Consider the following 21,756-nt stretch of genomic DNA (forward strand, 5'->3'; position numbering starts at 1 on the left):
ATCCCCTCCTAAAAATGAATATTTCCGGGGGTTTTCTCCTTTACCTGAGTATAAATTGTAAAAGCAGTGATCTTGGAAATATAAAATTTGTTTTTATGACATGCTTATTACACACTATTATTTATCATTACAGTATTTTTATTATATTATGAAAATGGCAACACTCTTCCAAGATCTCATTTTCATAGCTTGTATCATTTTGAATAAGCCTCTTTATAAGACAAGAGACCTATATTTCATCACATATTGGATGTGAAACAGCATGAAGATATTTAAGAAGCCAACTCAAAAAGTTCCTCCTACACAAACCTTTAAGGTCTTGAGCAGTCCAGGCAAACAATGCACGTTACAATAGAGCTTAAACTTGTTCTTCATAATAATTTTACAAACAATACTAGCCGCCTATTTAATTTTGAAAAATGTATACTTTCGGTTTCTTATAAGAAGTCTTGAAGTTTAAATCTCAGTGTGATAGAGATCCTTGCTTTGATCTGCTTAACTCTTGGAAGTCCAAGGACTGCGGGTTGCTGGCCCTGTGCTGCCTACGGTCTCTAAGGACAGCTCTGTCCACCATTAGGGAGTTTTTCCCTGACAACCCCCCTGTAACATTTCACAAAACCATTTGGGAACCACTGACCTAAATAATTTATACAGAAGGCCCTGGAACTGCATAAGATTGGGTCCTTAATCCATGAGCTGTTGGAACTCATTTACAAAACTTTTCTTAAACATTACATGAATATGTTCTCATACTATAGAATTTATAATCCCTATTCCACGATGAGATATCTTTGAGCTCTAATGTATCTTAATTAAAACTATCTTTAGATAGGTTTTTTTCTCAAAGCATTTTATCAGAAAAATGCAATTTAAATCAAAACCTGATTTTTTTTTTATTAAAAAAAAAAATCATTGGTTTTCATCCACCCAGTATAGCAATTATAAAAGAAAAATTTTAAATGCACTTATGTTAGGTAGGCAGCTCAGTGGCAGTACGCCTTTTCTCTTTGCATTTGGAGAGGAGGTTTAAATATTGTGAGCCCTTCTCTACCTTTTTTCCTTTTGGTTAATTTCTGTATTTGTCTAGTCAGTTTAGCTTGTATGCCCTTTTAACTTGTTTAATGTGCTTTGTAAACTGCCATATGCAGTGATGGCCTTGCAGACAAATAAAGATAGTCATTCCTATGTATGCACAATGTTTGTTCTAGAAGATTCCAGCCAATCAAGATATTCAGCTTTCAGTTCACCTTTTTCCCCAATATGTGGCATTAGCATGTAGTAAAGTGATCAAAGACATTGATATAGGCTTGCTAACAGATAACAGACATCATGATGTAGTCAAAAAGGTTGTCCTCAGGGCATTCTTGATGGAATATTTAGCAGTATTTGACAGCAGTCAGTTGACCAGCTTGCTAAGCCTATTAGTATGTATTGTAACTAAAAATCATTTTGTGAATTTGGCATCTTCCCAACATTGGCCTTGTCACCAACAGTACAAGCACCTTAGGAGCTATTAGAGATTGATATAGTTTATGAGCTCTTTTCCTGTCTGATGGATTTTGCTCTTCCTTTCAGGTGTCCTGAAAAATGGCTGACGATATTGATATTGAAGCAATGCTTGAGGCTCCTTACAAGAAGGTGAGAAAAATGTGCCAGTGAGGTGTTGTACTTACCTTAATTTAGCCTTATTCATGAAACTACTGCTGAACTGTAAACTAACATCCCTGGAGCCCTCATGATTTATCTTATTGGAGATGCATTACATGTAACTTGCAAATAAATATATACTGTTAATGTAATTATATTGTGCAGTAGTTTCACTTCAGCGTGATGAATAAATGCCCATCTATCTCTCTTTGTAGACTTGCCTAACGATATCTCACCTCTACTCCCATGAATTCACCTTTGATTCCAGTGTGAACTGTCAATCATAAGGTAGTAATTGAGTGACGTATCGCTGTACCGTGGTCCCCTAGGTAAAAAAACAAACAAACAAAAAAAAACAATTACTCGCCTAAAATTGCCAGCTCCAGTTTGGTATAGCAACAAGGTGAATGCAGTGTTTGGGAAAATAGCAGGGTTCCAAGAATAACCTTTTCACCAGTCCATGGCAAGTAAATCTTTAAATAGTCTGCTCAGTGCAAGAGGCGTGTGACCATTATTTTTAACATAGAAGACTGGTGATGGTTAATCTTTTAACAGGGCAGAAGGAAATGAATTGCTGAGTGAAAGAACTTTCCAAAATTCTTGGATCCCTGAATAGTAACATTCTTAGCAAGTAAAAGACAGTATCACAGTCTGCAGTGTCATTCTAAAAATAGCCGTTGTACTCTTCTGTTTTAGTTGTTCAATTAGGAACTACCAATTTTGACACAAAATTCTGTTAACTTCTGAATGACTAGAATAGGGATGTACTTAGTCTTCTTAACAGGCAGCAAATGTATACTGTCTTTTTTTCGTTTTTTCACCAATTGGTGGTGAAAGTGTTAACATTTTGCATGCATTAGCACTGGTTTCACAAGAAATATGTATAAACGTGAAATAGTTTAGCAGTTGTACTCATGGTGTAGCTGGAGTGATTAAACTATAGAATAAATATAACAGCTACTGTTAGTTTATTTTGGAGTGTTTAGCACAACCATGTGGTATCAGTTTTGGATGAGCATTTGTAAGCTTTAAACACTGTATATTTAGTTTTATGTAATATTTAGCAGTTACGTAAAATCATGAAGAGATAGTCATAATTTATAATGTTAAGATTCTTGTGTCCTAGTTTAACATGGATATTTTCCATGTAAACAGGTATGGAAATAGGGAATGTTTAGGCTGGACTGGTGGATTTTTGATGACTTTCTTGGGAGTCGACGTTACTAAAGCAGTGTGAATCCCTGTTTGCTTCAGGGCGAGATGTGTGACAGAGGTGGCATCAAGCTCTTACAACCCTCCAACGAAAATGAGCGAAGATCTCAGGAATGGCATCGGTCACAAGAAATCGATAGTGGCTGGCTGCTAGCATGGCCACTTGGGGCTTAGGCAGAGATATAGCCTTGGTACTGATCAAAGGGATCATAGCACATGAAAAATGCTTAAACCTGAAACTTCCTCTTACATTTTGTAGAAATAACATTTAACCACTTGAGTGCTGAAATCTACAGGATAATTTACTATCTAAATCATGTAAGGAAGTATCTACAATTTAATATATTTTTAAAAACTGTAATTCTTGTATTTTATAATTGTATGTCTTAAATGTAAACAGCAAAGTGGTTAAACATGCCTACTTAAATTTTTATAGCTTTCCATATTAAACTATAAACACGTAATTTAGTATTAAAATTTTTGTTTTGTATTTTCTTATTCCTATTCCCATTACCCTTTGACCACTTGAAATGTTACCACTTCGTCCTCACGATGTTCTTCTATCAACCCTGCTTAGGATGAGAACAAATTGAGCAGTGCCAATGGCCATGAAGAGCGCAGCAAGAAGTAAGTGTACATCTGTATATTGACGCTTCTAGGGAACTCTTGTCAAGTAGTCTTTATTTTTACTTTTTAGTGTATGTAGTACTGTCCAAGACAATAAAATGGAAATCCTTCTGTGTTTGTCTTTTGCTGTTTATGCCATTCCAAACAAATATGACTACCTCTTACGCAGTTGATATCGGTGGTATAAATTTTCAATTAATTAGTGTCCTTTAAAAAAAAAAAAAAAGTAAACTAGAACAGTTTTGAGGGCTTAAAGATAATGACACTGTCCATATAAGACACTGTGCTATCTGTGAGTTTTTTATATATTTTAGGTTAATTTTTGAAATAATTGTAATTACATTTGTGCACTAATTATATGAATTTGAAAGACTTCTGGTTCAGAGAAATTCAGTGGCCTCAAGTTCTAACTGGGAAAGCTCATAGAAATGTGGTTGTGTGTGTTGGCCAGTGTCAGGCTAATACAGTTTTAACTCCTTTCAACACTTTATTCCTTGAATTAGTATTGTGTGTGTGTGTAAAAAAAAAAAAAGCTATTGTTTGAATGAATTTTCTCTCTTCTCCCTAATCCAAAATAACTAACAAACCTTGTTTAAAGTATAACAAATCTGGAGAGAATTAATTGTATTTATCTCCTCCAGGAGAGACTTACCAATGTGTTTTGTTTTATAATGTCTGCCTGGTCAGTATCCTGATTGATACTGTGATTTTTTTTTTTTTTTTCCTTTTTTTGAACCAGTTACTGTTGACCTGTGTAGGCAAGGACCATGCACTCTACAATGAGAGAAACCCAAAGAAAGCATCCCCTACAAAACAGTCAAGCATTTGGAGTTGAACAGAAAATACTTAAAAATTCAAATATGTAAAATAAGGTTACTTAAATTACACATATTTTGATTAAAATATTTGATATTTGCTGTACGAGAGAACTGAAGTCTGGCTCTATTCTGAAGAGAAATTTGGACATACATTTAAATATTTCTTTTAAAGGCTTCATTGGGTTCCATCTTTGTGTGTCAGACTCTGAGGTCAAATGTCCATAGGTCACAAGTGTAAAGATGGGTTTTCTAACTTCCAGCTGAGCCTGCGATCTGAAAGTTAAGCAACATTTTTTTTGTATTGCACATCTTTATTGCTAAAATATACATTGGTTTAAATCCAGCTACCTGTGTAACAGCAGAAATTGGCCTTGCATTAGAAATTTAATTGTGTGAGCTGGAACGGTCTCCAGCTTGCTGTCCCATAACTGCTGTGGCTAAGTCAAAGTGCCATTTTTACATAGATGCTCTTCGGACTAAGCCACACTTTAAGGGGTTCCAGTATAGCCCAAATTGACAGTGAACAGTATTTTGGGGCTTTGTACAGCCAGGCTTGAATCCCCAAGTGGTATGGGCATTTCTCAACTAGATATTTCTGGTGTGAGTCCAGGTCCTTTGGTGCTGAAGACTGAGATAAGGTAGAGAAATAAGAGGGGACTCAGAACCTGCCCCAGTACAACATGTGCAATCAGCAGGATGCTGATAACTGAGGAGTCTTATTATTCTGACTTGTGGCAAGGCTAGAGCAGGTTTAGGCCAATAGTCCTTTACGGTGATTGAATGTCCAACTTCCAGATGAACAAGCCTTCACTATCACTATCTGGAGCTTGGGCCAAAACTACAGTAATGATTTCCTTGTAAGCTAGGTGCCATTCTGTGGACAAAATATTTGTTATACTTATTGAAGGCTAGCTGCAAATATTGCTCAATGGTTCACATGTTTGGTGTGGACAAGTGTAACAGTCCTTTGGAAGCATAACAGTATTAATATACCACGGAGCTAAGGATTTGACATGAATGGAGCTTTGCCAACTGATTTAGCCGTAGGTGAAACATGTTTGTCTGATCTACCCACAATCTGCTGCCACTAACTGGTAAAATCACAGGTGTGAGTGAACTTCTGTGATTTGAGGCCACAGTGTGTTTGCTGATCAATGTTGCCTCATTGGACAGAGTAAGAGACTTCTCAACGTTCATTTTGTACATAAGATAGCATAACAGCAATTTGTCCATCCCTCTTTCTCAGTAGAGAAATTAAGGGACACTCAACTCAATCCAATTGATTTTTAAACAACTTCAGGTACAAAACTTGTCCCTGAGGCCCTCTGTCTATTTTGTGAGTATTACTGTCAGGTTTTTCTGTCTTAGAATGTTTCTGTTTCTTGTTGCAGTGTGAAAGACTCACCTGGACAAAAGAATAAAATCACTGATGGGATAGACTAATTTTCTCAGAACTGAAATCATGCCTTCTCTATCTGGAAAGTGCCATATGGATGTAGGCACTACTGCAAAAAAACAAACCCAACTATTAGAGCCTGGCAAATCTGCAGATATCCGCTTGATATCCGCATCCATGGGCTATGTTTGCTGATCACGGATCTGGTGCGGATATGAATTTTGTATCTGCACATGTTTCTACCAGCTATCACTCCACAATAGTGTTTATACCACAGTATTGTTAAATGCACAAAGTATATGGAAACATTTTTTTAGTCTGTTCTTGATTGTAACAATTTTGGGTATTTAAGTGATAAGTTTTTTAAAAAAATTGGAAAATAGTGTTAAGTTTTTCTGCTCCTGATGATATTCTCAATGAGCAAGCCTGTGGTCTTTATTTATTTATATATTTTTTTGGATTACTGAAACCAATTCCTCCTTTTTTAACAGAGAGATTGCTTTAATTATTGCCTCAGCAGTAGCTGGGTGGTGATGGAATGTGCTGCTTCTTTGTATTATGGTAGTGCCAAGAGGCCCATACTTAAAGCGGGGCCTCATTGCATTGTATCATAGCCAAATCATAGTAAGACATCCCTGCCCAATAAGAGCTTACAGTCATTCTAAATAGACAAGACTGTCAAAAGATGGGATGAGAAACATCACTGCAGAGAAGTAAAGTGACTAATGCTAAATGGATGGGATTTTCTGAAGTGCAGTAACATGGAGATATACCTATCTCGTAGAACTGATAGGGTCCCTGAAAGGTCAAGTCCAGCCCCCTTCCTTCACTAGCAGGACCAAGTACTGATTTTGCCCCAGATCCCTAAATGGCCCCTGCAAGGATTGAACTCACAACCCTGGGTTTAGCAGGCCAATGCTCAAACCACTGAGCTATCCCTTCTCCCAATGTTCTTGCTGTGTGCCATGTTCTACACACTTTTGAAGGACAGTATGGAGTTTCCCTACTGAGAGCTTTGGAAATAAACTCTTATACTATTTAACAGTCAAAAGCTGCTGTTGAGAGTGAAACACTGCAGTAGCTACTAGGAATGATAGCCATATTTTGTTAGTTGCAGAAAGATGAAGATGCTGCTTGATCATATGTGCTGAAAACAATGCCTAATGTGAGGCAATGTATTTGAGAGGAAGGGAAAGAGAGGATAGAAGTGATGGATGCATGGCCACTCAGTGTTCAGTACTATTCCTTGAGTAGTAGCATTTTCATCTGGGGGAAGAGGGAGGAAGGGGGGAGATTTGTTACATAGCTTTCTTATTGGTTTATTCTTAGCTTGAAAATTAAACAGGGAAATTTATTACTGTTTCATAGGGATTCTGTCTGAGTCAGAGTAATATGTTGAGCCAGAAAATGTAGGTAAAGGTGCTGATAGAGGAGAGGATGAAACAGTTGAGACAGTTTTGTAATTTCATACATTTTTGGATATGTTGCTAGTGGTTAGCAGTTCTGTTGCTGTGGTTGGTGACCACTTCTGACAGCAGCAGATGAGCTGTCCATACTTTGCAGTCTCTCCTGCTTCATGTTTGCACTTTTGATCCTGCTGCTATATACTATTTGAGAAAATTCCTCTTTTGCCTCCAACAGCTCCTGTGGGTTTTGCTCCTCTGAGGAATTCTTCTTGGTCCCTTTAACAAAGCACTTTCGAGTAAAGTTTTTACAACAATTTTTCACTCGATTTGATTAATTTAAAATAGACCATTATGGCTGATGTACCCTTCTGTTGAGCCTATAGCATTTCTGTTAAAGTAAAAAGAAACGGCTAGTTTCACCTAATAACATGAAAGAATGGAATGAGTAGTCAAGTTTCTTGATTAAATCCAAGATAGTGTCCTTTTAGTACAAATAACTATCAGCTTTAAAATAATCACACTTCCCTCTGATTTTATTTATAACACCTGAGATTACTGTAAATTAAAGATTAAAGCTGCTCTTCTTTCATTTTTCTTTGTGCATTTGGCAGTGTTTTGCATATAGCTAGCGTCACTGTTTCCTGGGGGTGTGGGAATGCATGGGTTAGTTGGTGTTTGTCTTTTTGGGGAAGGGTTAGTTGCTCTGTTGCTCCGTAGTTAAGATAGAAGTTAATTCACTGACCTTATTGGTAAAATATTTTGAGATCTACTGATGAAAAGTGGTAATTGAGAGGTGGGTATTATTCTAATCCACCTTTGTCTCTTTCTTTCTGTGTAAAATCATTTTATAGATAACTAGGTATGTCTGGTTGGCATTATTGAGAGAGTCCTTCTGTTTTGGAGTAGATTTGTTGCTTGGGAAGTGAAGGGAGGAAAAGGAAGGTAGGCGGGGAGGGGAGTTTTAATAAAGCGTGGTGTTCATGGTATAAATGTTTGTAAAAACAATCTGGTCTTTTTCTGAATCCTGTGCTGTGGTGGGTTCTAAGGATGCGGGGCTGGGGAGAGGACAGTGGTGAGAAACAAGTCTAGGAAGTTTTTAAAGATAATCTAGATGTAATAGGCATTGCAGAAACTTGGTGGAATGAGGACAATCAGTGGGACAGTAATACCAGGGTACAAAATAGTTAAGAAGGACAGAACAGGTTATGCTCGTTGGGGGAGTGGCACTATATGTTAATTAAAGTGTAGCATCAAATCTTAAATGAACCAAACTGTAGCCAATACTCTCAATGGGTAGTATTTCCATGCTCTAATAATAAGAATATAGCAGTAGGGAGATATTACCGACCACCTGATCAGGATGGTGTTTGTTGCAGCAGTCATGACTGTGAATCACAGTAGTTGAATCTTTGTGCAAATGGGGTTAATTTTCTGGCTGTAAATAGATAGACAGGACTGTTTTCAGGATGATTACTACTTAGCCATTCATTAGAACTGGAAGTAAGACACCCAAGCTCACGTAAGTATCTGAGGATGTGTGAACGTGATAGAGGAGGATGTTATAAGGGTGGAGTTCTTCAAAGTGCTTCCCTCTGACTGCCATCCTCACCTCAGTGTTGCCTGCATTCAGCTTTCGCCAGTTGGTCTTCATCCAGTTGCTGATTTTTGGCAAAGCGTGGAAAAAGATGGGAGACTACTTTTTGTCTGATGTAGAGCTGGCCGTTGTTACTTCAGCTGTGTTTTCTCATAGCTGTCAGTGGTTTCATGAAGATATTGGAGAGTGTGGATTGCAGGACAGTGTAATGACTGAGGTATAACTTAAGAGTAGTTTTAAAAGGACACAATGAACTTAAAATCTAGACAGTTCAAAAAAAATGTTCGTTTTGGATCTTGCTGTGAAATCGCTGCTCTTGGTTTTATTATTGTCCTGTCTCCCAATGGCTTTTCTCCTCTTTGTTGCTGCATGAAAGGTCTACAAAAGAGGAAAGGTTGAAACAGACTGCAATGTTTTGAAATGCTCAAACAGAAAGTAGGGCTGTCAAGGGATAAACAATCATGATTAATTGCACTGTTAATAGAATACCATTTATTTAAATATTTTTAGTTTTCTATATTTTCAAATATATGGATTTCAGTTATAACACAGAATACAAAGTGTACCGTGCTCACTTTATATTTATTTTTATTACAAGTATTTGCTCTGTAACAAAATAAAAATAAAAAATAGTATTTTAATTCACCTAATACAGGTACTGTAGTGCAATCTCTTCATCATGAAAGTTGAACTTACAAATGTAGAATTATATATCAAAAAAACTTCATTCAAAAATAAAACAGTGTAAAACTTTAGAGCCTACAAGTCCACTCACTCCTACTTCTTGTTCAGCCAATCATTCAGACAAACAAGTTTGCAGGATATAATGCTCCCCGCTTCTTGTTTACAATGTTACCTGAAAGTGAGAACAGGCATTCTCATGGCACTTTTGTAGCTGGCGATGCAAGATATTTACATGCCAGATGCTCTAAAGATTCATATGTCCCTTCATGCTTCAACCACCATTCCAGGGGACATGTGTCCAGGCTGATGATGGGTTCTGCTCGATAACAATCCAGAGCAGTGTGGACTGACGCATGTTCATTTTCATTATATGAGTCAGGTGCCACCAGCAGAGGGTTGATTTTCTTTTTTGGTGGTTCGGGTTTTGTAGTTTCCACATCGGAATGTTGCTCTGTTAAGACTTCTGAAAGCATGCACCACACCCTGTCTCGCTCAGATTTTGGACAGCACTTCAGATTCTTAAGCGTAGAATTGAGTGCTGTAGCTATTTTTAGAAATCTCACATCGGTACCTTCTTTGCGTTTTGTGAAATCTGCAGTGAAAGTGTTCTTAAAATGAACGCACATGCTGGGTCATCATCCAAGACTCCTATAACATGAAATATATGGCAAAATGTGGGTAAAACAGCAGGGACATACAGTTCTCCCTCAAGGAGTTCAGTCACAAAATTAACGCATTATTTTTTTTAAACAAATGTAATCTGCGTGGAAGCATGTCCTCTGGAATGATGGCCAAAGCATGAAGGAGCATATGAATGATCAGCATATCTGGCACGTAAATACCTTGCAATGCCAAGTATAAAAGTGCGATTCAAATGCCTGTTCTCACTTTCTGTAAATGTAAACAAACTTGTTTGGCTGAACAAGAAGTAGGACTAAGTGGACTTGTAGGCTCTGAAGTTTTACATTGCTTTACTTTTGAGTGCAGTTATGTAATAAAAAAAAAATCTGTTTGTAAATGTTACTTTCACGGCAGATTGCACTACAGTACTTGTATGAGGTGAATTGAAAAATACTGTTTTTTTCAGTGCAGATATTTGTAATAAAAATGACAGTTTGATTTTTGATTTCAGTTACAATACAGAATACAATATATATGAAAAGGAAGAAAAACATCCAAAATATTTACAATATATATTCGTTCATAAGCAGCAGAGAAGGGGGTCAGCTTATGAAGGGGTATAGAGAGGGAGAGTGGGACACAGCCCCTCCCCCCAACAGAGCCAGAAGGGAAGAGGTAGGGCCAAAGTACCCATCCCACCCCAGCCTCCGAAGCAGCTGCAGCTCCGGGGCTGGCAGGTTGTGGCCGTGCTGCCCGATCTGGCCCACCAGAGCAGACTGCGACCGTGCTGCTCGGTCTGACCCACTGGAGCAGGCTGTGGCCAGGCCAGAGACATCCTCCCCTGACCCGCCCCAGATAAGGTGGGAAGGAATGGGATGGGGAGAAAGTGGGGGTCCCGGGCTAGGGGTGGGGTCATCTGGGGGATGGTCATAGGGGTTACTCTCCTGATGCTCAGCTTCTCCCTCCCCCCCCCACAAATTTCCCTACCGGTTGCTGTCCTGGCCCATCAGGGTAAACAGCTGGCGGGACGGGACACTTAAACCATCTTGGGACGCTAGCAGCTTATCCTGATGGGCCTGGAGCCAAAGTTTGCTGACCCCTGAATTATAGGGTCGGCTTATGAACGGGTCATAAAAAATTTCCATTTTTATCCATCTTGGGGGGTTAGGCTTATAAACGAACTGGCTTGTGATGGAATATGTACAGTAATAAATTTCAATTGGTATTTCTTGTTAAACTGTGTGATTAAAACTGCGATTAATCACAATTAACTTTTTTGAGTTAACTGCGATTAATTAACAGCCCTAACAGAAAGCTCTTCAAAAATATTCTTTGTTATGGAAGTCTGATGTTACTTTTACTTTTACAAATTTAAAAAAAAAATAAAGCCAACGTTTGAGGTTTTTTTTGTTAAAGTTGATTGGTGTCCCTTAATTTACAGTGTTGTAGCTGTGTCGATCCCAGGTTGTTAAAGAGACAGGGTAGATGAGGTAATATCTTTTATTGGACCAACTTCTGTTGTTGAGTGAGAGAAGTTTACATAGATCTCTTTTTCATGCCAGGGAACCATAATCATAGTGTCATAGCTAAACACAAGGTGGGACAGATTGTTTTAGCGTCAGTAGTTAACCCATTTCAAGGGACCATTCACTGTGAAGCAGCCCATTAATCCCCGTTCAGTCTTAAGGGGAGGTTGTTAGTGGGTTATAGATTGTTGTAATAAGCCATAAATCCAGTGCGTCTATTCAGTCTGATTTTTTTATTGTCTAGCAAAGTTATGAATTTAACCTCCCACGCTCATCTCTGCAGGTTTCCTCTGAAGATGAGGACTGATAGGTCAGATATATAGAGTGAGCACTTTGTGAAGTGTTCTGTTTGTTGTGGAGACAGTAGGACAGTCTTCAGCTCCTGATGCCTCTTAAGTTTTTGTCTTTTGTGGGGGGGATCAAATTGTGTGGCGGACTTATTGTTTTGCTCCTTTCGGTCCAGCAGTATTTGTTTGGGGCTCTGTGTACAGTGATCGTCTTTTAGAAGAGTAACTACTATTTTAGTGTATAAGCAATGAACAGTTTTCTCCTTGTGAAATTTAAACAGTTCTTCTGGAATTCTGTAGCTAATAGGAACTGAAGACAGTTTGCATATTACTGCTGTTACAGTAATGCTGCAAAATTCCAAGATGTCTGTCAGGATTAATAAAAAAAATAAGTAATTGTCCTTTGTCTTTTACTGTGAAAAGTCAGCCCCAATTGACTCTCTTCATCTTAGCAGATGTTGAAAGCTTGGATGCTCATTGAAAATACTTTTACAACGTAGTAATTGACGTGTTGAATTTGATATGTACTATTTTACATTCAGCCCCACTACCATGCTTGGAGGCGTAGTATTTTTTAATATTTACAAAGCCAAAAGATGAGAGCGCTTGAAACCAGGGAGCATTCATGCTCAAATTTTAAGAGTTCTAATTGATCTTTTTTGCTAATGGCTGATCAAGCATATAAAAACTGATAATGTTATTGTTCCTATGTTAGTGTCTGTGGCATTACAGATTGTGGAAGTAAAATTAGTACATTGTTAGGGAGAAGACTGACCAGTTAGATGAGGAAAGTTAATGCATGATGACAGAAGCCAACATTGAAGTTTCTTTACATCTGTTACATAAGTTGTATTTTTTTTAGGAGAAAAAAGAGCAAGAGCAGAAGTCGCAGTCATGAGAGGAAGAGGAGCAAAAGTAAAGAGCGCAAACGAAGCCGTGATCGTGAGAGGAAAAAGAGCAAAAGTCGGGAAAGGAAACGCAGCAGAAGCAAAGAACGCAGACGTAGCCGCTCTAGAAGTAGAGAACGTAGATTCAGAGGCCGCTATAGAAGTCCATAGTAGGTTATTTTAGTGTACAATTGAGCATGTTTCACATCAATATGGTAGAGGTTTAAACTGAACTATGTACTTTCTAAACTAGTCCGTTTACTTTTTACTTTGAACACTTGTTCAAAGTAATGTTGCAATTTACAAGGCAGTAAGGAGAACAATGGAAATAATGCAATATGTTTCATCTACTACTTCAGTAGTTTTGTTTTTAATCCTTAACTACAAGCAAATAACCTATACTTTGATTAAATTGAACTAAAAATTGATGGAAAAACAAATAGCATAAAGTCAGAATATAAATTTAGTTAGGATTAGGATGAAAGGAAATTGTCTATTAAGATGCTTAGTAGTAGTTAAACCGGTCAAGTTGAAGGTTTAACACTTAAAAGACTGAAAGATAGTTTCCAGTAGGGTGTAGGTTCTTAAGTCTATTGCTATTGCTTCTAAAAAACTTCTATGGGACCCATAAAAAAAAAATGAACTACCCTCTTCCTGCTGGGCTTGCATCAGGCATTAACTAACAAACTTGCATCAGGCGTTAACTAACAAACTGTATTCCCAGAGCTTTGCTGACATCGCTGATGCTGGTGCACAAAGCAGGAAGTAAACAGAGGTATGTAGAAAAAAAATAGACAAAACTGTTCCAGAAGGAAGTTATCTAGTTGGTAGCTAAGGACTACTTGTTACATGAAAAAGCTGTTTGCAAGCAATGGAGGATATTTTTTTCAAAGTTTGTTTCTAATCAGTTTTTGAGTTTAGCTGTGATCTCTGTGAATGATGGCATTCTGCCTGAGCTGCATCATTGCCGCTTGGTGGCAAGGTGTAGCTAATGGTAGATGAAACGATCTTTAGTTAACAAGAGATGTTCATTAAAGAGGTTGACTCACAGTTGTGCTTAATGTGTGTTAAAGCCTCTGATTACATATATGTACAGGTCTGTCGCATCTTACGCGCATTTAACATATAAATTTCAGCTTTATGCGGTCGGCAAAAAAAAAAAAATCCCAAAAAAGAGATACAATTTTCATACTGTAACTGTAGTGTGGGCGATTCCGCCTGCCATTCAGCTCAATGTAATTTTGACTATACGCGGTTTTCGCTTTACGTGCTAACTGCAGAACGGAACCCCCGCGTAAGATGGGACTCGCCTGTATATGCAGAAATAGTATTAAAATAAGTATAAGAAAATAGAGGATCCCTGGAATGAACAAATAACCTTCTTATAATTTGTGTCAAACTAATATTCTTCAGGCAGCACTACTTGTCTTTGACTGTATTTTTGCCCATATAACAGTTAAAAATCAGGGACGTCAGTAAACGTTAGGTTGGGAGGATACTATGTTTTTCCGCATCATGTACTGTATTTATAACAAGTTCTTCTTTGTTTTTACCTTAGTTCTGGTCCAAAATTCAACAGTGCTATCAGAGGGAAGATTGGTCTGCCTCACAGCATCAAATTAAGGTTTCTGAGTTTTCTATTTTTGGTGGCTACTTAAGTGTCAGTACTAAAAATTAAGCTACTTTGTACTTTTTTTGATAATGTAATAAATATTTTTTAATGTTTACAGCAGACGGCGCTCCAGAAGCAAAAGTCCATTCAGAAAAGACAAGAGCCCTGTTAGGTAGCTATTTTCACATTACTATTTCTTAACTTGTAATTAGTCTTGTTATGCTGAATGTCATGTGAGATGCTGCTGCATCTTGAATTGCACAATTACTTTCTGTGCAAGCTAGTTTTAGTCTTGCTAGTTTCCAAACTGTCTGATCAATATAGGTATCCATGCTGCTTAGGATGGAAGGAGGGGAATCTATATTGTTTTTCTGGTGAAGGAATATCCATGACACAATAAATTCACTCTTACTGTAAACATCTTGTTCACTGTTACAAAATTATTATGCATCAATCCTGCCTTGCTTTTCATTTTTAAGACTATTTGAATTAGGTTATAGTTTACTCAGTTGAAATTGGCTCATTTTTTCTCATGAGTCTCATTTATAGAATTATGAAAGCTGAGATGGAAAAATACGACTTTGGTCATCCAGTCCATCACTTGCAAGTGTGATTTTTCTCTACAGTATCTTACATTGCATATAACACAATGAAACTGAGTGACTGTTTCCCAGTCTAACATCTCACTGTCAGGAAGGTTTTCCTCATACTTAACCTAAATATTTATTTTCTTATACCCTGTGATGTCAAATCCTAAATTCCACACCCTTAGTTTCACTGAATGTGTTACTGATAGTTCAGCTCCAGAGTGGAAAGTCAGATTAATACATGGGTGTCAAACACCCATGATCTGGGCTGGATCTGCCCCATATAATGTATATGAGGCCTATGTGGCATAGTCATAGTCTTCAAACTCCAAGTTTTTATTTTTAAATAAAGTGGTGCAGCCCTAATTCACACTACACTTTGATACATTCCCAGCTACTAAAACAGTCCTGCTAGGGCAAGAAACTACAGTAATTATTCAATTCTATAGTAATTATTCAGTTAGCAGTTGACTTGATTGTTTTGTTAGAACTTCTACTCTTTGTATCTTTTGGATTTTTTAAATTCTTGTTGGTAACAAATGCTGAAACTAAAATATCAAATGACCAAGTTTAAGCATTGGGGACTTTGTGCATATGGACATGTTGGCATTACTGACTGATACAATAGTGATAGTCAGTGTACTTGTGTAAAATGGCCACTCAGCCAGCTGGGACTCTTATTCTCTGGAATCTTGGCTGTAGTCTCTTGCGTGGGTTTAAAAATAATTGCCTAAAATTAGGTCCCTATATGATGATGTGATTATTGCTTCTACTGTCTTAAGTAATGAACAGTCTGTGATAAAATATCCTATTTTGTTACCTGTTTTTTCACTCCCCACAGTTATCTTCTGTCTTCTGCATATTGTCTTTTATATAGTAAAATGACAGACCCTGCCCCAAAGAGTTTATAGTGTTTATGCAGTACCTATCACAGTGGGGCCTTGATGTGGTTGAGTTTTCTAGGCAGTTCTGCAATATAAACTTAAACAAGTGGCTTTTTTTTTTTTGATTAACAAATTGGTAAGCACCTCCCTTTAAAGTTAGTGGGGATATTTGTGTGCTACTACTTGTGAATATCCATTTAAAGGACTGCCTTCAGGTTCTCTTTTTTTTAAATTTTGCATGTATCTTTTTAAAAAGTTATGTAGATGTTTTGACTTGTCAGGCTTAAATGACAAAATTCTGCATTTGCTCAAACTGTCAGTTGCCTTAAATCAGAACCAAGTTTCTCCTTGTTTTGCAGAGAGCCAATTGATAATTTGACCCCTGAAGAGAGAGATGCTCGAACAGTGTTCTGTATGCAGTTGGCTGCAAGAATTCGGCCAAGAGACTTGGAAGAATTTTTCTCTACTGTAGGAAAGGTAATTGAGAGTGGGTTAAATGAACATATAAATATTGTTTGTGTGCAGTATCAGTGGCTTTTCCAATATCGAAGCCCTCTGCAAAATTGTAAGTAGATAGCTCCTTGCAGCCTCCTATTGCAGGCCCTCTGCACATGGAATTCCTATTTAGTCAGGAGTTTTTGCGTCCAGACTGGTTTGCAAAATCAAAGCTTCAACTCATGGGACTTGCAGTTGTCATACATTTGTCCAGTGACCAATGCAATGGAAGTAATTCTGATTAGGTCCTCTGTGTATTGTTGCAATAAAAAGTAAGATGTTATCCTTGCATGTGGGTCTGCAGCATAAGATGGAATTCTAAGTTGAGGTCCCTTTTTAATATGGTAGTTGTTCTGGTGAGCTGTTAGAAAATTTGTAGCAATGCAACAATTTTGACAAACTGGAATCTACAGCCCTTTTTCCTTACTACCTTCAGTTTGATGTCAAAATTGTCAGTCAAAAAATGACGTTCATAAAGCCAACTTTTCTGGATGTGTTGGTTTAGAAGGTAGTGTGACTGTGTATCTAGTCTGTAGAGTTATTACACAGTTCAGAAACCATTAAGCATCTTGTATTGAGTCAAACAGTAGCTAACTTCCTGTACATATTCATGAAGTCCCTTAGTAACTATATAAAAGTTAATTGCACTAAATAGAGATTAATGATAAACCTGAGATCTTCATTCTTGTAGGTTCGTGATGTGCGGATGATCTCTGATAGAAATTCAAGACGTTCCAAGGGAATTGCTTATGTAGAATTTGTTGATGTTAGTTCAGTGCCTCTGGCAATAGGACTAACTGGACAGCGTGTTCTGGGAGTACCAATCATAGTACAAGCATCGCAAGTAAGTTTGTGGTTGGTTATATACTAGTACATAGAATTATGTAACATTTATACTGCAGCATATGATGCTTGACCAAGGTAATATACAAATTCTTGAAGCACCATTGATTTCAGTGAGACTTACTTAATTTGCAGAGAGACACATTCCATTTCATAATTGATTTCTCCGTATTTATGCAGATGTACTAATATTGTTACTGTTAATTACGTTAAGGAATAGCACAAATCACACAAAAGGCCAGAGAATTCAAAGGGATGGCTGAATGCCATTCTTGTTTCACCTGTTTTATGATTGAGTAGCTGAAAATTGAGTTACAACAGTTAAGGTTACAGAAATGTTTCAGAAGTGGCTGCTTCAGTTTTAATAAATATTGCCAGGCACAGAAAACTGAGTCTAAATAAAACTAGACAAATCAATAGACTGAAATGTAGAGGGTAGATGAGGGAATTAAGGCTAAGAAGGGGAATGTTGACTGACTTATACAGTAGTACATATCCTATATGTAGAAGTCACGCATATTTAACAAGCAAACTGCATTCTATTCACTAGAGAAACCAGTAATCTACATGAATTCATTCATTCCATTTGAAGCATATTTCTAGTTGCATAATTTTAATCAAGAGCATGGACTTTTCATAGCATTTAATAACTTAAATGCTGCATTCAAGCCATTTTTACTGAGAGTTATAGAGCTTCTACTTTTTAGTGAGTTTACTAGGTTTAGTAGTTTTTTTTTGTTTTGTTTTTTTTACTTAAGCTCTTACAGACAATGGAAATTTTGTTTTCCCTAGGCAGAGAAAAACAGAGCAGCAGCAATGGCCAATAACCTACAAAAAGGCAGTGCTGGGCCCATGAGACTGTATGTAGGATCATTACACTTCAACATAACTGAAGATATGCTTCGCGGAATCTTTGAACCATTTGGTCGGGTGAGTTCTTATTGATGGCAGAGGTGTTATGAAGTGCATGTTGCGATTACTCTTATTTTAGATCCTGTTTCCTATAATAAATGCAAAGGACTAAAAGGGCATCCTGATTGAATATAAATTCCACATCTACAAAAATTTTCTCTTCCTGTTCTCATATGTGTGTGGGTGTTTATGAATCCAGTTAGGGGTTAAATGTTCTGATTACATCTGTAAACAAATAAGGGATTTTGTATTAAAATTTAATATATTTTCAATAATACTCAAAAAAAAGCATTTTTATTGAACAGGTAGGTGTGATGTGGAGAGCTGAGAATTCAGGGACTAACCTCTCAAGCTAAGATTAGATGACATATTTTAATGTTTAAGGAATTCTGTGTACTTAAAAACTAGCTATAGTTTATCAGATCTTATGATTGCCTCCCCTTTTGAGGCAGATGTTTCCCTTTGTGACCTTTTGGATCATGAGGTTGAGGAGGTAGTCAGGAAGATCTTTTGATCTGTGGAATCTCAAATTGTTGCAACAATCTACCTCCTGTACATACTAAACAAGCCATTAAGTAGCTCACGAATATCCAGTCAGCCACCTACTCCAGAGTTTCTAAAAGCTGTATACATAAATTTCTTCTGATGCTTTCTGTGTTGCAGCTAACAGGTTGAATGATGTAATCTTGGTCTCCATTTGTATCCTTCATCCTGGCCCCAAGAGTTGTGTATTCTCCCCTAAAAGGAAAAGATACAACTTTTCACTATGTAAACCTCCAGTAAGATACATGTCCAACAAAATCAGATACCAGCACAAGTCATACTAAGCCCAAGCTTTATCTCAACCAGAGAATCTTATTTGTGACCAACAATCTATGACCCCCACACCCTGATCAGGCATCTGTCTGGGTAACCCTGGATGGCTTTTTGCCACTTTCCTGTCTCTCCTTAAACCCTCTTCTCCTCCACTTCCTGCTCTTTTCTACCTCTCTGCTCTGGATCTTGCTGACTTCTTCCAAAAGAAAATTTTAGAAATTTGATGGGACCTCCTCTCACTTCCATTTACTTGTCCTGCCTTTTCTGAGATCTCCTCCCATTACCGCTTCCAGCTCTCATCCTGTCTCCTGATCTTCCTTGCCGCCATTTTCATCCCTACTCTCACCTTTCTTCTCTGATCCTTCCTCTTGTAGTACAAACATGCTTTAGTCTCTCCCACCATAAACTCACCTTTGATCACATGTCTCACCAGCTATCAATCAATCTTCCTTTTATGTGATCCTAAAACAGACCATGGCAGAAATTCCAAGGCAGGTGTAATAAATGAGATTTCACACTCTTTTGAATTAACTGTTTCAAATTGAACATCTCTTCAGAGTAGTTTTTGTAATAGCAACCCTTATAACAAAATAACCCTTTATAGGAAAGGTTCTTGCTAATGCTGAGTAAATGAAATTTAAACAGATTATTGAAATTAACAAGTAAAATGTAGAATTTGAAATTATGGGTACTCTGGGCAAAAAAAGGCTTACTTTGATTGCATACTAGTTCATAACCATATCCTTATAGTTAAACTCCTTGTAATGTACACCTGTGGACTAAATCTTTGGATAACACTAAGCTTACTAGTGTATTTCATGAATTAATTATATAATGAAACTGTTAAAATGTGTCCCTTTGCGCACACACATTAAAGTTACAGATAGGCATGTGTATAATGATTCTTAGAGAAGTCTGCAGTAATGTAGTACAGTCTGAGTACTATATCTTTTAAAAAAAGACCAAATGAATGTAATTTGCAACCCACTTCCATCTCTGCTGATCTGGCTTCTCAAAAATCATTTTTGTGTACTGCCTGTATTTACTACTTGGTGGGACACTTTACCCCTTAACTTCTGTCATAACTAGTCAAATGCCTATTAAGTAAAATCTGAGTACATATATTCCTTTAAGTTACAGCCATGCTAAAAGAATATCCTTCAGAGAACTGCAAGAAATTGTTAATTGTGTTTGAAACCGTGCTGTTTTATCTCGATCAAGCTTTGGTAAGAGGAATAGTATAGGCCAGGAGGGGATAGAGATGAAGTCTTCAAGAAAGATTTGAGAAAATGGAATGTAGATTTAGATATAGTTTTTAAAGTCATCCTCCTTTATACTCTCCTCCCCTCCCCCACCCCTTATGTATGCATAACTATCTAATACTTTATGGTTACAGATTTTTTTCCTAGAAATTCAGTAACTTGTGAAATTCTGTTCGCTCTCCAAAATAGCAGCAGGCAAAGATACAAGACTTCCAATGTTTATACTTCTTTTTTTAGTTGGCTCGGACTAGACTCACATGATTTTTATAATTTGATATATTATACAATATTGCAATTGCTGGTATCTGAGTTGATGTAACAATCAGCAATTGATGATGGCTGTGCTATCATAGTATGTGCTAAGACAGTGGTTCTCAAACTTTTTTGTAGTGGTGACTCCTTTCGCATAGCAAACCCCAGAGGGTGACCCCACCCCCTTTATAAATTAAAAACACTTTTTTTTAAAAAAAATATTTAACACTGTTAAAAATGCTGAAAGTGAAGCAGGGCTTTGGATGGAGGCTGACAGTTTGCGACCCCCAGTTTGAGAACCCTTGTGCTTAAGAGGTCATATCTGAGTGGAAGTCATTAGCTGACTGAGGAGTCTAAAATAATCCATAAAGAATAAATTGAACATACCTGAGGCTGTTTGGTGCACTCAACAGAGGACCCTGCATGTCTCACTTTTAGTAAATTGCAAGTTACCTTTATGCTAATGTAGACACTTTTTTTTACTTAAACACAGAGCTGGTAAAACTTCCAGCAACAGTTTTTTAAGCTCCATTATGGACCATGTATTTATTCCAGCTGTTTTATGTTCTTGTATTGTTTGATATCTTGTGATGTATTTGAAAAACTTGTGTGGGAATAGGCTAATTTGAACTGCTCATTTGACTTTATGGGACGTAATGTGTGATAGTCTTTTTTTTTTTTTTCCCCCTTCCATTTTTTAGATTGAAAGCATTCAGCTGATGATGGATAGTGAAACTGGACGCTCCAAAGGATATGGATTTATTACGGTAAGATTTTAACTTGTAATAGTTAGCAGAGTTGTGGATTAGGTCAATGACCCAAAATCCAACTAATTGAACATGAGCATTTCAGAGCCCAGGCAGAAACAAACTGCTCAGAATCAGGGGTTTAAACTGAGATGAGACGACTTCTTCAGATGGCTTCTATGTGATTGGTTACACAGAGCTCTTTTTTGTTTGATTGCTTTTCTCCAAGGATGAGCTAGATCTTTGTGTTACAGCTCTTTAAAGCACTCTTACAGCAACACAGGTGACAGTTAGAAATACTTTATTCACTTTAGACAATCCCAGCACTTGGGGCATGCAGCTGTGTCTCTTTAGTCTGCTTGTCAATCCTGGATTGGTGGTCTCTGTGGTGATCACAGATGGATAATTAACAAATTAGAGATTAAGTACCCTATTTAAAAACAAAAAACCCTCACATATGACCAGTATTACCAAATAACCCAGTAAGCTATATCACCACCCCTTCAAGGAAAAGCTTTTGAGTGGAAATAGGCCATGCACAAAGTCCCGAAGGTCATCATTCTTGGGTTTTGTCAGAAGAATCAAATGGCAGGGGTTAGGACTTTTTGAGGAGAGCAGCTTCTAGCCAGGCCCAGATGTTGA

General features: G+C 37.4%; 1 protein-coding gene across 7 annotated transcripts in view; it reads left to right on the forward strand.

Annotated features, from left to right (window-relative positions):
- Nucleotides 1-21,756, forward strand: part of RBM39 (RNA binding motif protein 39) — a 49,145-nt gene that overhangs the window by 7,871 nt on the left and 19,518 nt on the right. For 2 of the 7 annotated variants that reach the window (XM_075072335.1, XM_075072336.1), the window contains 10 exons: nucleotides 1,576-1,638; nucleotides 1,863-1,935; nucleotides 3,437-3,486; nucleotides 12,681-12,875; nucleotides 14,264-14,329; nucleotides 14,436-14,489; nucleotides 16,148-16,265; nucleotides 16,975-17,127; nucleotides 17,919-18,056; nucleotides 21,070-21,135. In XM_075072335.1, coding sequence (XP_074928436.1) covers nucleotides 16,203-16,265; nucleotides 16,975-17,127; nucleotides 17,919-18,056; nucleotides 21,070-21,135 — 420 coding nt within the window. In that variant the 5' untranslated portion in view covers nucleotides 1,576-1,638; nucleotides 1,863-1,935; nucleotides 3,437-3,486; ... (2 more) ...; nucleotides 14,436-14,489; nucleotides 16,148-16,202. Of the gene's footprint in view, nucleotides 1-1,575; nucleotides 1,639-1,862; nucleotides 1,977-3,436; nucleotides 3,487-12,680; nucleotides 12,876-14,263; nucleotides 14,330-14,435; nucleotides 14,490-16,147; nucleotides 16,266-16,974; nucleotides 17,128-17,918; nucleotides 18,057-21,069; nucleotides 21,136-21,756 lie in introns of all 7 variants that reach the window. The other 5 variants (XM_032766529.2, XM_032766530.2, XM_075072338.1 and 2 more) reach the window with 4 other exon arrangements.

Source organism: Chelonoidis abingdonii, chromosome 14 (assembly GCF_003597395.2).
Source record: "Chelonoidis abingdonii isolate Lonesome George chromosome 14, CheloAbing_2.0, whole genome shotgun sequence".
Taxonomy (NCBI): domain Eukaryota; kingdom Metazoa; phylum Chordata; order Testudines; family Testudinidae; genus Chelonoidis; species Chelonoidis abingdonii.